Source organism: Anas acuta, chromosome 3 (assembly GCF_963932015.1).
Source record: "Anas acuta chromosome 3, bAnaAcu1.1, whole genome shotgun sequence".
Classification (NCBI taxonomy): Eukaryota; Metazoa; Chordata; class Aves; order Anseriformes; family Anatidae; genus Anas; species Anas acuta.
This window is the reverse complement of record NC_088981.1, coordinates 75,031,881-75,045,006: the sequence shown is the minus strand read 5'-3', so window position 1 is coordinate 75,045,006 and position 13,126 is coordinate 75,031,881. Positions and strand designations below refer to the sequence as shown.

The 13,126-nt window shown below is 33.6% G+C and overlaps 1 protein-coding gene across 4 annotated transcripts in view; it reads right to left on the bottom strand.

The window, feature by feature from the left end:
* Positions 1-13,126, bottom strand: part of ASCC3 (activating signal cointegrator 1 complex subunit 3) — a 280,038-nt gene that overhangs the window by 155,232 nt on the left and 111,680 nt on the right. For all 4 annotated transcript variants that reach the window (XM_068677837.1, XM_068677841.1, XM_068677840.1 and 1 more), the window contains exons 12-13: positions 5,402-5,578; positions 1,235-1,306 (exon numbers count right to left, since the gene is read on the bottom strand). In XM_068677837.1, coding sequence (XP_068533938.1) covers positions 1,235-1,306; positions 5,402-5,578 — 249 coding nt within the window. The remainder of the gene's footprint in view (positions 1-1,234; positions 1,307-5,401; positions 5,579-13,126) is intronic.

The window sequence follows — 13,126 nt, the reverse complement described above, 5'->3', positions numbered from 1 at the left end:
CTGCCTGTATTCCAAGAAATGTTAGTTGTTTAGACACACTGACTTAAAGAATCTGCTACTTGTAGCTTCATCTGTAGCAAGTGAAAATATACACAATCATAACAAAAAGTGAAATACAAGCAACTAAAGCTACCTCAGTTTAAGAAATATGTTAAGATGTGAGCATAGTTGACAATGAGGAAATAACAAACTCAAGTTCCCTTGGTACTGCCAACAAATGTTGTTAAAAATTTTCACTCTGGCAAATATCAACTTTCCATATGCAATCTTCATGACTACATTAAAAGCTTTTTGAATATATCACCAGTAGCTGATAATAGCAAGGGAAGGTAAGTGATATTGAACCAGAGGGAGAAGGAAAAGTTATTTGTTGCTGAAGAATTTTATTTTCTCCAAGTCATAAACCAACTGTTCAACTTTTAAAATAACATCATAATCTGAATTTTCTTTGAAACAGGGAAAATACACAGTTCTTAGCATTGTTTGTGAATTTCCTTCCGTTATATGTAGATTACTTAGTTTTGTTCATGCTCTGAACAGGTGCCATACCTGTCACAACTACTGCCTCTCACATTGCTATATTTGCAAAAAAATAACAAAAAGAAGACATCATGTGATGGTGATCTAAGAGCACAACAATAACAGAAAGATAAACTATTCATGCAAAGGTGTCCAGCCAAGGGGAATGTCAGATTTGAAAATTCACTGCAGAAACTTCTACTGTAGAGCAAAATGAAGGATTACTTCCTTTAATAACAAAAGCAAGACACAAAACCAAGGACATTTCAAATGAGAGATGCTGAGTCCTTGTGCACCATGTCTTGAACACTGCATAATTCTCACCCCTCATCTCCAACAGGATCTCTAGCTAGAATTGGCAAGATATGGGAAAGGGTGAGAATAATAACTAGATTTTATTTTATTTTATTTTAAATCATTAAATGTACCTAAGTCTAAGGCCTCTAAGTACCAACCTTTGTCATTTTAAACTCAAGACATAAATATTCATTAGTTAGCTTGAGTTATACTAGAAATTTTCACCTTTGGTACAAATGAACATTTCTTAGCCTCTTTAGGTTTTCTTGCATGCTGATTCTATAAAGTGTTTTTGAGGTTAAAGAAGACCCTTGAAGTGACATACCTCAAAAAAAAAAAATCTTTAAAACAAACTTTATAATGATCAAAACCAATTTCTTTATGTTTGTTCTGAATGCAAACCAAACCAAAAAAATACCTGGTGTCCAGCCATTATTTGCTTCAGCACATTTTCATAACATACTTCATCCATATGATTTAGCTGCTGCACCTGAAAAGTAAACATCATACCTTATATTAAAATCATTTTTATTTTTCTACATATTTTCTATTACATGTCAAACAAGTAATAGTGATCCATTAAAAATATGTTTATGCAATTGAATTTATAATATACTGATCCCCATTACTAACAATACTTTATTAATTCACAAATAGATCATGAAAATAAGTAGACAAAGCACAAAAAAGGGTAGTGGATATAAAGTTTATTAAGTGACTTATTTTTTTTTTTAAGACCAAAGAGAGGTCTTTAATAACAAAAGCAAGACACAAAACCAAGGACATTTCAAATGAGAGATGCTGAGTCCTTGTGCACCATGTCTTGAACACTGCATAATTCTCACCCCTCATCTCCAACAGGATCCATATATAAGGAATCATACTTCTACTGGATAGTGATGAAGTAATCCATTTAATACATCACCTCACCAAACATCAAATAATTATTTTTATCTTGTTTTATTTTTATATTATTTTTATTAAATTATTTTTATCTTGTTATCTTATTTTTATCTATGAATGCAGCTTATACATTGCAGATATACATATCCAAGCAGTTACTGATTCTCATTTTTTTGTCAGAAAAAAGAATTTTCTTCATAGTTGGGTCACTAGGAAACAGTGGGATTACGACACACAGGATTTCCAATTACGGATAAATCATAAAGCTTCAGAAAGGTTCCAAAATAGAGTTCAGTTTAAAACTCAATAGAAATGTATTCTTCAATCTGCTCCAAATATACTTCTTTCATTTTTTTTTTTTTAATGTATCATAGCATATACTTAAGATTGTTCCAAATCAGACTAAATAAATGAAGTTCAAAATTAGAGCAGATAAGGACTCCATCCTTCATTTTTGCATTAAGGGGTGGAAAGAAGGAAAATACAGCTTTTTTTTTTTTGACACAAATATTTTGTAAGAAAAAAATATGTAGGAACTAGAAAATGGAAATTCAGCACTTCTTGGTGTTATCTAGAATATCTTAAAGTTGTAAAACATAGCTTTAATTGCTTTAATGGGAAGGAGAGAACATTCATATTTGCCAGAAGAATAATAGTAAAAATGTGAGAAAGATGGCCTTGTGTGCTAGAGACAAATACCCTGTCTGGTTGCTCTGAAAATGAGAGGTTAGCACTTCATTTAATTATTTTTCAGACATTTATTTGAAAATTATTAAGAAGTGTAAATAGGCAATGCATAAACACACATATGGACATATATATATATACACATGTACAAACAATTTTACATATGCTTTGCACCCATACACAGAGAGAAAACTAACATGAATAAAGAAAAATAACAACTCTATATAGCCAGATTATTTGTCTTCCATCAAAAAAAAAAAACAACTTTTAAAATCAAATTAAACTGAGTAGATGATCCATATATGTGACATTAATAGATCTGCAAATGAAGAAGCCATATTTTAGTCTTGGTTCCATATGCTGTCAGTTTCAACTATTTCCTGGCTAACGTCTATGCCTAATAAGTACACCAAAAGTTATACAACATGTGCTGTGCATATCTAACCCAGCAAGAGGGAGACAGCATCATTATAAACCTCAATTAAGAACACAACTAAAATATGCATGAACGCACATCATAAATAGCCATAATGTTATACATATTCTAGAGAAGAATATAGAGCAATCCCATTTATTCCACACATTTTTGGACAACTGCTATCTAGCACTGAAATGCCATGTCACTAAAATTAATTTTAGCTGAGCTTTCACAGACATCCTAATTCATTTCCTGAAGAAAAGATACTTAGGTACTAGCGTTAAGTATCTTTAGGCAGAACCACAGTGAGAAATGCTAGCATCTAAAGCAAGCACTCCCCTCCACTGAGTTTTGCAAGGCTGATTGGGCCTCTTCCAGATCCCTGCACTACCATAGAGAAGCAGTCTAGATGCCAGCAGCAGCTCAGAGATTTGGAAGCTTTTGCCTCAACTTCAGTGAAGCAGGTGCCCTATTATACTACCAGGCTGCTACCAGTCTTTTTAGTAGAATCCAATCTAAAAAGGATAAGTATGCCTAACTTCAGCACCAATTGTTGTTCATTGTGGGATCAGAAGCATTTTGGAAATGTATCAAATTCCCATATGCTAAAAGCCTGAGAAAAACCGCTGTGTCCATCTGAAACAGCTAAACGGCTATGGTTTAGAGGACATTGCTGCTGATTGTTGAAGAAGGCTTGCCTGTGGTTTGCATATGAATTGGCAAATTATTCATCTGCTCCAAATTTTTGGAGAGTTTTTGGTTTTTTTTTTTTTGGACAAAAAATATTATAAAGCTATGGCAAAGCATCTACTTCAAGGAACTAACAACTTTGTCTCCTTGCTCCTCACCAGTGTGGATACAGACATAGTATTGACTGCATAGCATCTGTTGATGTTCTACAAGAATTTTTGATTCTGTGGGTTCTTGCACTGCTTTCCTTTCAGATAGACCAGAAGGATATTGATATCAGTAATCATTTGGCAGGTTCAGTATTAATATTATACTGAAAAGAATCCTTTGTAAAAGAGGTTTAATGCTTCTAGTTTTCGTTTGATACAACATATATTAACTTCATTGCAAAATGTATTTTACTCTATGAAATCTAGAATGGCATTCTTCTGAGAAGTAAAAAGATCAACTCCTAGCTTGCGGCATTACTAAAAGAGTCTTCTTTGTCTGCTATGTATTCACATTTCAGAATAACAACTACCTCCTAATATTTATGATTATTTCCTATTAATAGTATTTATTTTTTGTGTTTGTCTTGTTCTGCTTTAAGAAAACATTTTTTTTTAATCATGTTAAATGTCATAAGAGAATCTGTGTAGTACTCTGATTTTTAAATCAGGGATGCATTCTAAAATAAATATGATTAAATGGAGTCTTTCCTTTTTTTCTTACCAGACTACAGTAGAAATAAACAAAATAGACAAATCTAGTGCTAGGAAAACATTAAAGAAAAGCAACGGCAAATAACAGTGAAGGCACTTAGTATCATTAATGAAGGTTAAAATATGCAAATTGTGGTAAGCAACATACGGTAAACTAGTCTTGCGTGTATACACTTGAAATGGCTCCCTATGGTTGTAAGCTAAAGTTTCTTTCCTGCATTTCAGATAGAATGTACTAGCTAAATAACCTAGAAAAAAATAGAAAAAAAAAAAAAGAAAAAGAACCTAGAAAGGAATATTATCATTGATTAAGTTATGCAATTGACTTTTGATCAAAAATGTCTTGATCTCTATTAAATTGAAATCAGAGCAGAATAAGATTTCCTAAAAAGCTGAGCTATATAATATTATACATCTCTAAGTAACTTGTGCTTTAATTATTTGCTACTGAGATGCATAGAAATCTTTGCAAAAGCAGTTTATGGAAATGTGTTTGTATCAATGCCTGTATTTAAAGAAGGTTTATAATCTGAAGTTTCAAGTGGCACTGCACTTCATTGACCTATGATTTTAATAAGAATAATATACCTACATGGCCTCAATGCTTCCCCAAATGAACAAGAGCACAAAGAATAAAGAAGCTAATTTAGGGACTGTTGTAATGTGTTTTCTATCAAACATGCACATGTGATAAACAATGGCTTAGGACACTAAGGTTTTCATCAATAACTTATAATCCACTAGCGTTAAGTTAATGCATGTCTCATATCCAGATTTCATAAACGAGTATTTTTCTTATAACATTCCATTGATTATTCCACAGGCATCCTTACTGGAAAAGTTTCTAGCCAAATGGAAAACAAATGAGAAAGGCAGAATAATCAGGTCCTACAGTGACTGCAGTTGAGGGTGAAGATTTTTCCCCAATAAAGCAAAACTTATTAGTAAAGTGGAGGCATTGCAAAACTACATACCATTGTACCCACCCACAGTAAGGCCTATTTACAGGGACTGCAAACTGAGGAAACAGGATTCTTTAAGCATCTCTCACTGTATCTTTATAGAGAATATGCTTCTTAAAACAGCAGTAGCATAAAACAAACAAAACAGTACCCCCTACACATACATAGGTGAAGCATGATTAAAACAAATAGCAATCCTTTCTTTGCTTTTCTTGATTCTTTACCTTATTAGTCGTCTTAATTCCTATAAAGGTTTGTCCCAGTGGTACAGGTCGGAAACGGCCATCAAAGTAGAACAGTCCAATGTAGGGATTAACATGTAGAAATGTAGCAACATCAAGATAATTGGGTAATGTAGCTGAAAGACCCAAAATCCTGATCATACTTTGTGTAGACTCAACCTACAAAAAATAAACAAACAAACAAAAAAAAACACTGTAAATAATCCAAGTGTTACAGTAGAAGAAATCAAGCACAGTAGGGGTTTTAAAACCTCCCTTACTCAATAATAACATGAACGCAGCATTTAATATTATATAAAAAGGTGAACAATAGATTTGAGCTAGTGATTATCCTGTACTGAAGAAACCAGAACACTCTACAGTTCCATTGAATCTTGCTTATTCATCTCTTTTACCCTGCAAAAAGTTAGTGTTCATTAACTGACATGGAGGAACAAGAACAGTAACACTGGCTTGTTAAGAAGGGATTGTAGAATTTACAGACAAAACTAGGACAGGAATCATTTCTTTTTAGTTGAATTCACACACTTCTGAAATAAAAAACAATGTAATTTGTGCCATTCCTCAATCTTAGGCAATCTATTCTGGTTCATCACTATCTGCGTTTCTGCAGTATGTATCAGTACTTCTGCAGAACTGAAGATACCAAGAACACTAACAGACATTTTTTCTATCATTGTTTTTTTTTTTTTTCCTGTTTGTATTACATTTTATAACAGAAATGGTTATTTTATACATATAAATACTCTGTTTCATATAAAACCTTGCATATTGCATATATTTCCAGATAATTTCCAAAAAGAATGAAAGCAATTAAAATATTTGAATGAGGAAAGAATGCAAGAATTTTCCCATTTCTTGCTGGAATATTAAGAGCTTTGTAGGCTGGCTCACAGCTTACTTACTAGTGCAATTATTTAGACATACAGAAATTTTCATCTAAAGACTTTTTGTACATAGTATAACTGAAGCCACAAACAAGGTTCTCAACTTGTTGCAAATGCACGAATGTCTCATCTTATGAGTAAGGTTGCTATCTTCTACCCAGCTAAGTCCTGTTCAAAACACTGTGAAACTTAGGTACAGGTTTTGAATGACTAAGATATGCAAGTTAAAATGAAAGGAAGTCCCATGTTGCAATTAAAACAGAAGAACAAGAAGTTTAAAAAAAAAAAAAAAAAAAGATGATTAAAAAGTATATGGACAACATTCGTAAGGAAGATAAAACAAATGATACCATAATACAGACCTGGGGAATAGTAAGTGCACAAAAATCATAAACCAAAACCCAAATGAAAACATCCCCACCCTATCCTTCCAACTCTACAGATAACAACCAAGCAAACCACTGCGTTGCTGATAATGGACATACCACATAGTAAAAATCTGGAGGTTCTGACAGTTGATGCAAGCAACTAAACACCACAGAAAAACTGCTGACTGACCAACACTTCTTCACTTACACAAAAGTGCAGCTTTGCAGAGGAAAGTTCATGTACAACAAACTCTTAAATGTAAACTCAAATTCTGAGAGGACAGACACAAGATATTTCATTTTCACAAGTCTTAACATCTGTAGCCAGCATTCAAGAAAGCTGATAAGCAAGTTCATTAACAAAGGAGCATTACTAGAATATAATTTGTTAGATATATTTTTATAGCTGGATTTCCTGATGACCTAAGGGTCATCCTCAATCATACAGTTTTGGAGGGTGGGGCTTTTTTTTTTTTTTTTTTTTTTTTTTTTTTTTTTTTTGGTTTTCTGTATGCTCCAGCCTGGCCTCCCCATGGACTACAGGGATCCCTGTGATCTTGGGTCTCACAGGTTTGTTTCTCATACATTTTTCCTCACTCCTTGGAGCTGTTTTTTTTTTTTTGTTTTGTTTTTTTTTTTTTTTTTTTTTTTTTAAACCCCAAAGCGCCGCCATTTTGGCTGCAGGGCCCAGCCATGCCTTGTGGTGGTGCCATTGGAACATTGGAAATGGCTGGAACTGGCATAGGGCAGCCCTTGCCTCTCGCCACAGAAGAGTCCCGCAGCCCCAACCCCTGGCAGTGTCTGGACATGGACACCTCATACAAATGTCTAATTTGTCTAATGCCTATGCAGGTTTTTGAACCTGAATCTGTAAATACAGTAACCACAGATATATTTAATTATACTATACTTTGTTCACTATCACCTGATAATCAAGTACCTCAATCTGAAAGTGTAACTAAACTCTAATCTGCAAAACATATTTGATTTTGCTAAATTTAATATATTTCAAATCTTCTAAGAGCCTGAAAAATGTGCTCAGATCCATCGGATGGTAGGAAATTATTTCCAGTATTTAAACAATTAACAAGAACTCTACATAATAACCATGGACTTATGAATTTTTACACCAATTAACTGTTCAGAGTTTTCTTTCAAAATATAACGACATCTGAAGAACAGTTACAGTTTACTGAGACTTTTCATTTTCAAAATCCTTGTAAATAGAAACTGCTTAACTTTACCAATCTGGCAGCTGGCCTTGTGGTCAGGAAACTGATTGTTCAGATTGGAAGGGACCTTAAAGATCACCTAACTCCAGCCCCCTGTCATGGGCAGGGATGCCATCCAGTAGATCAGGTTGTCCAAGGCTCCATCCAGCCTGGCCTTGCACATTTCCAGGGATGAGGCATCCACAGCTTCTCTGGGCAACCTATGGTGCCTCACTACTCAGTGAAGAATTCCTTCCTTATGTCTAGTCTAAATCTAACCTCTTTTAGTTTAAGACCATTCCCCCTTGTCCTATCATTATTAACCCAAGTAAAGAGTCCTTCTCCATCTTTTTGTAAGACCCCTTTAAGTATTGAAAGGTCACAATGAGGCCTCCCCAGAGCCTTTTCTTCTCTAGGCTGAAACCTGGAGAACCCAGAATTATAACTGCACCTGAAAACTGCAGCAATCAACACAGGCAAGAACAATAAAAATTACTAATATGTACAACACACTTATAAACAAAGCACATTTTATATTAAACCTGTACATATATTTGTGCTTATGGATATAATGCCTACATACTTTTTTTTCAGTAAGTAAAATTTGCAAATTATTTGGACTATCATTTTTCTATTTATGTTAAGCCACAAAAATCATGTCAGAACAATAAAGAATTCAGGTAATAACGTATTTTGCTCTATTTAAATCTGAAAACTAACAAGATGTTACTGTAAAGACTATTAATAAGCTAATTCAAACTGAAAAAAAAAATTCAAAATAAAGTTTGGTGCTTTTCCCATCTAAATTACACAGTAAAATATAAATTTGCAGCAATTTCTCAGCATCCTAATTATGGAACTTTGAGCTTTTTATTTCCAATAGTGTATAATGTAAATAAAGTAGGAGCCTGATACACAATCATTATTTGTTTCACAGGGTTTGGTAAGGTTTGTAAGTTTTTTGTTTGTTTTTCAGGTTAGGTAACTTTACGTCTATAACTATTAAAAGAGGTCACTGTTAACTACTATATTAAAGATAACCACTGCCACATATGCCTGAGTAAAAGTGAGACTTCTTATCTAAAACAGGTGAAAGAAGCAGTGGTTAAAGTGTAATAAAACAAAGAGTTTTAAAACTGTATCAGAATTGCCAGCCTGTGTTGTCAGCATTTAAACATACTAACTCTACGAAACTCTAAAAGGACATTTTGCTTGAAAAAAATCTTGCCTCATTAATGCCAAACTTCTGTATGAAATTCCCATCCTCAAGTATTTCTTATATAACTCTAATGTTGAAGCAGCACTGTTAAGACTCCAAAGAGATTCAGAAAATAATCACAGAGGATTCATTAAAAGCAAGACTGTAACTCAGTGCTCCAAAGTGCAATAAAAGTCCTCTAAATCATTCCATCAATTTAACTTCTTTCAAGGCCATCCAGATAATCATTTTTTCACCATCTTCCTCAGAAGCAAAACAAGGTATGCTTATCCTAAAAGCAAAAATGTATCATAACATTTCTCCCAACTATTTTATGCTCAAACTATAAACTAGAACTCTGTATCTGTATATCCTCATATACATACACAGACTGAGTTTTCTTTATTATTTTAATTATACATGGCAACATACAAACAGCAGTGACCAAAACTGTGCTAAACTCAGAAGTCAGAAAAACAAAATTACCTGAATCTGCAACTACCACATATTGTTTTTTTTTTTTTTTTTTTTTTTTTACATTTTACTATGTGATTATGATTGAGTCTCAATTACTTATCTTATTCATCTATCCAAGCACTACAAATATTTTATTTTTGATAATGGCTTTTAGAGCTCTGTGCATACATTTTCCAACTACTTCTCAGACTTCTCCTGTAAAAGCAAGTATCAAAATTTTTTGTTTATCTTGCGCGTGCATATACAAAGTGCAAGAGGACACTTCGTAAATATAGTCCATTCCAACATCAGTATTTTTCATGTGCCAGATCACTTATTTAGTCCTAGAAGACCCAGTTAGACAGTTATTATATAAGATAGTGGTTTCCTGAAACTGCAGTAAAAGTTATTGAAAAGATATTTTGGATGATGAAGTTTTCTGTTTGCATTCCCTATCACTGTCTGGTGGGGTTCAACTAAGTGAATTTTCTTCACAACTGGCACAAAATTTCAGATGTTTTAGTCATTACACATGCTTAATTATCTTAGAAAAAAAAAGTGTGAGCAACAATTAGAATTTACAAGGCTTTCTTTGGAAAGCTGAACCATCACAGTGTTTACACGTCACTTTCTTTGAAAGCTTTACTGTATTTCATTGATTTGATATTACACTTAAAGGAAGAAATAAAATTGCCATAACTACCTTTAATTGACATATCTAATTAGTATATCTAATTCAGAAGCATTCATGGTGGCATGTGGAGAATTGACAGCATGTTCACCATACGCATTTGCAAAATGCTATTATCACACCATGAAATTCCATGTATACAGAAAAAATAAACAGAAGATAGCTATCTGGTACGCATTTCCACACTCATTTGAGTTTACACTGTAAACGATAAAGGATTAAGTATGGGAAGTGCCTGTCTGGACTGTAGATTGATCACAGCAGGTTCATTTTCCTAGTGGATTTGCACATCATCTCATTACATTACAGCCACCACTTGAGAGCATGCAGGGTATGCATAGAGATACTCTTATCTGACTTCTAAAATTTTTCCTGAACTTGTGATCTCAGCAATCTTCCCATTTCCATGTATTAAAATATCACAATCACAGAATTAATTACAATCAAGCTGAAAAGCATATCCCTGATTGTTCAGCTTGAGAACAGAAGTGAAGCATACAAGTTTACATATTCTCATCTTTGTGAAATTGTACTCTGGCTAGAAATTAATCTGATATTTTCATGACCCAGAATCACTTCAACACACTCCAACAGTCAGTCTGTATGCCCTTTAGTGGATGTCTCTCCACGAAAGATAAGATGTACAGAAAACTAGATACAAACATTTCTTAGTGTTAACTCTAGATGTTGCAAGAAGATTGATTCATGACTTAGGTTCCTGGGTATCCCGCATGACTCTGGTAAGAATGAAGTACTAGGTACAGGATACACATTAGTCAGTAAGATACCCATGAAGACACCTGCAAGTCTCAGCCCCTTGCAAGATCTACGATTTTCACATTACAAAAAAAAAAAAAAAGGGGGGGGGGAGGGAGAGGAATTCTCACAGGAAATTTTGTACAGAATTGAAGACACTTGAAAATGCCTAACAAGAAAGTTTGTTAGAATGTTTCACTAATGTTTTCTTTTTTATTTTTTCTTTTTCTGATTTTTTTGTTCATTGCTTAATGAAAGCATTAAGTAGTAGTCAATCAGTCCACACAGGTGGTAATTTCCTCATTTTAGGAAAACTAAAAAAAAAAATGGAAAAAGCAGTAACATAAAAATGATAAAATTACAAAATCAAAAAGTGCATAGTAAAAAAAGCAACTACTAATACTGCTTTGAAGATTCTACATGGGATGTTATCTACAACTCCGCATAGAATACATGTTACTAGGCAACCATCTAGTTAAGTAATTTTATAAATGAGTTTTACTCTGCTTCCCGTGAACCCTGAGAATACTGTGATCTCAGTTCTCCACTCAGAACATATTTAAAAATCTAGAGGTACTGTAAAAACATAACCATGCAGAAAGCACTATTATAAGCCATATTATTTTACCTTGGCTAAATATTAAGTATGCAATACTTTGCCTGAAGGAATTACACTTTGAATATACCTATTAAGAGATTTCTATGCCCTGCACAGTGCCATTTCAGTTTTTCTTGAATGACAAAATGCCTTTTCATATACTGCTTACTGTTTTTTTCCCCCCAAAGACAAACAAAAAAGAAATATGAAGTCTTCTACAAATCAGTTTAACTGCTTTATTGTATTATCAAGGAGTGTGACAGTCATGATTACCTTTTAAACTCCATGGATATACCAAGAAAATGGAAAAATGTTCAACTATCAATCATAAAAAGTGTTGTGCAGAATGACTGCCTGACCACTTCTATGCAAAGTAATAGAAAAGCTTCTGAAGATTCCTTCAAATATCTGATCACTAACAATTTCCAAGCAAATGGAGATTAAGTTTTGGTTTTTTAAAAATACATAGTTTTTTAGAAGTCATTCTTACACAGCTACAAAGCTGCCAGAAAACATAACAATATACATCTAGAATTATGTAAGGCATTAATTTTATGACAATCTGATGAACTGATGGTTTTTAAAGAACTTATAATTGAAAAACAGCAATTAAAAAGGGATGCATCTAATTGCTTTCTATGCCCAACTTTACTTAATAATTTTATCCATGATATGCAGTAAATACACAAATAAGTGGTGACAAGAATAAGAAGAGGTGATTGGTAGGATTAATATAACGGGTACGTGTGGCAGCCATAAAGGTAAATATAGGTTATCAGTCCCCTTCAAATTAAATTTATCTTAATTTAGCTCATTCTTAAATACACCTCAGTTGTTAAATAAGAGACTATTTTCCAAAAACACTCTTATAACAACAAGTGAATCCTGCAGCAACTATTGAAGTATCTGTCTGAAGACTTAATGAACCAGCATCTAAATGCAGGCTCTGAAGATGATGTATCAGCAAATAAAGCGCATGTAATTCTTAAAGGACAGAACTGAATAGCAGGAAGGAGGAGCTCAGCTTCTGTATGTGCCACAACCAAAACTAACAGAAGTTCTATACCCAAGTTAGTTGACATGTTCTAAAAACAGCTGCAAACATGAGAAAGTTCAGTGAACAAAGCCCCACAATAACATTAAGTGGGGAACAAAACATTATAGAACAAGGTTTTGGTAAGGAGATCCTGAAAAACTTGATTGGCAGATAGAAGGAGTATCAAGGGGACAAAGGAATAAAGCAGTCACTGAAGATGAAATGTGAATAACCAAACAAATGCCAATGCCATTATTTATCAATGCATTCTAGTCTCCAAAAACACTTGAATGAACTACAGCTAGCTACTGCTAGAGACAAGATATGGAGACAAAAGAACCTTTCCTCCTCTGACCTCATCAGCTGTTCTTAGATCATTAGCTATCAGCCTTCCTTTAAAATAAACAAACAAAACAACCAAAATTTACTTAATCAAGAATGGAATTCCAAGAACATGAGAAGTCCCAAGCAGATAAAAATCCAGCATTTGGCTTTGTGTGGGAGAC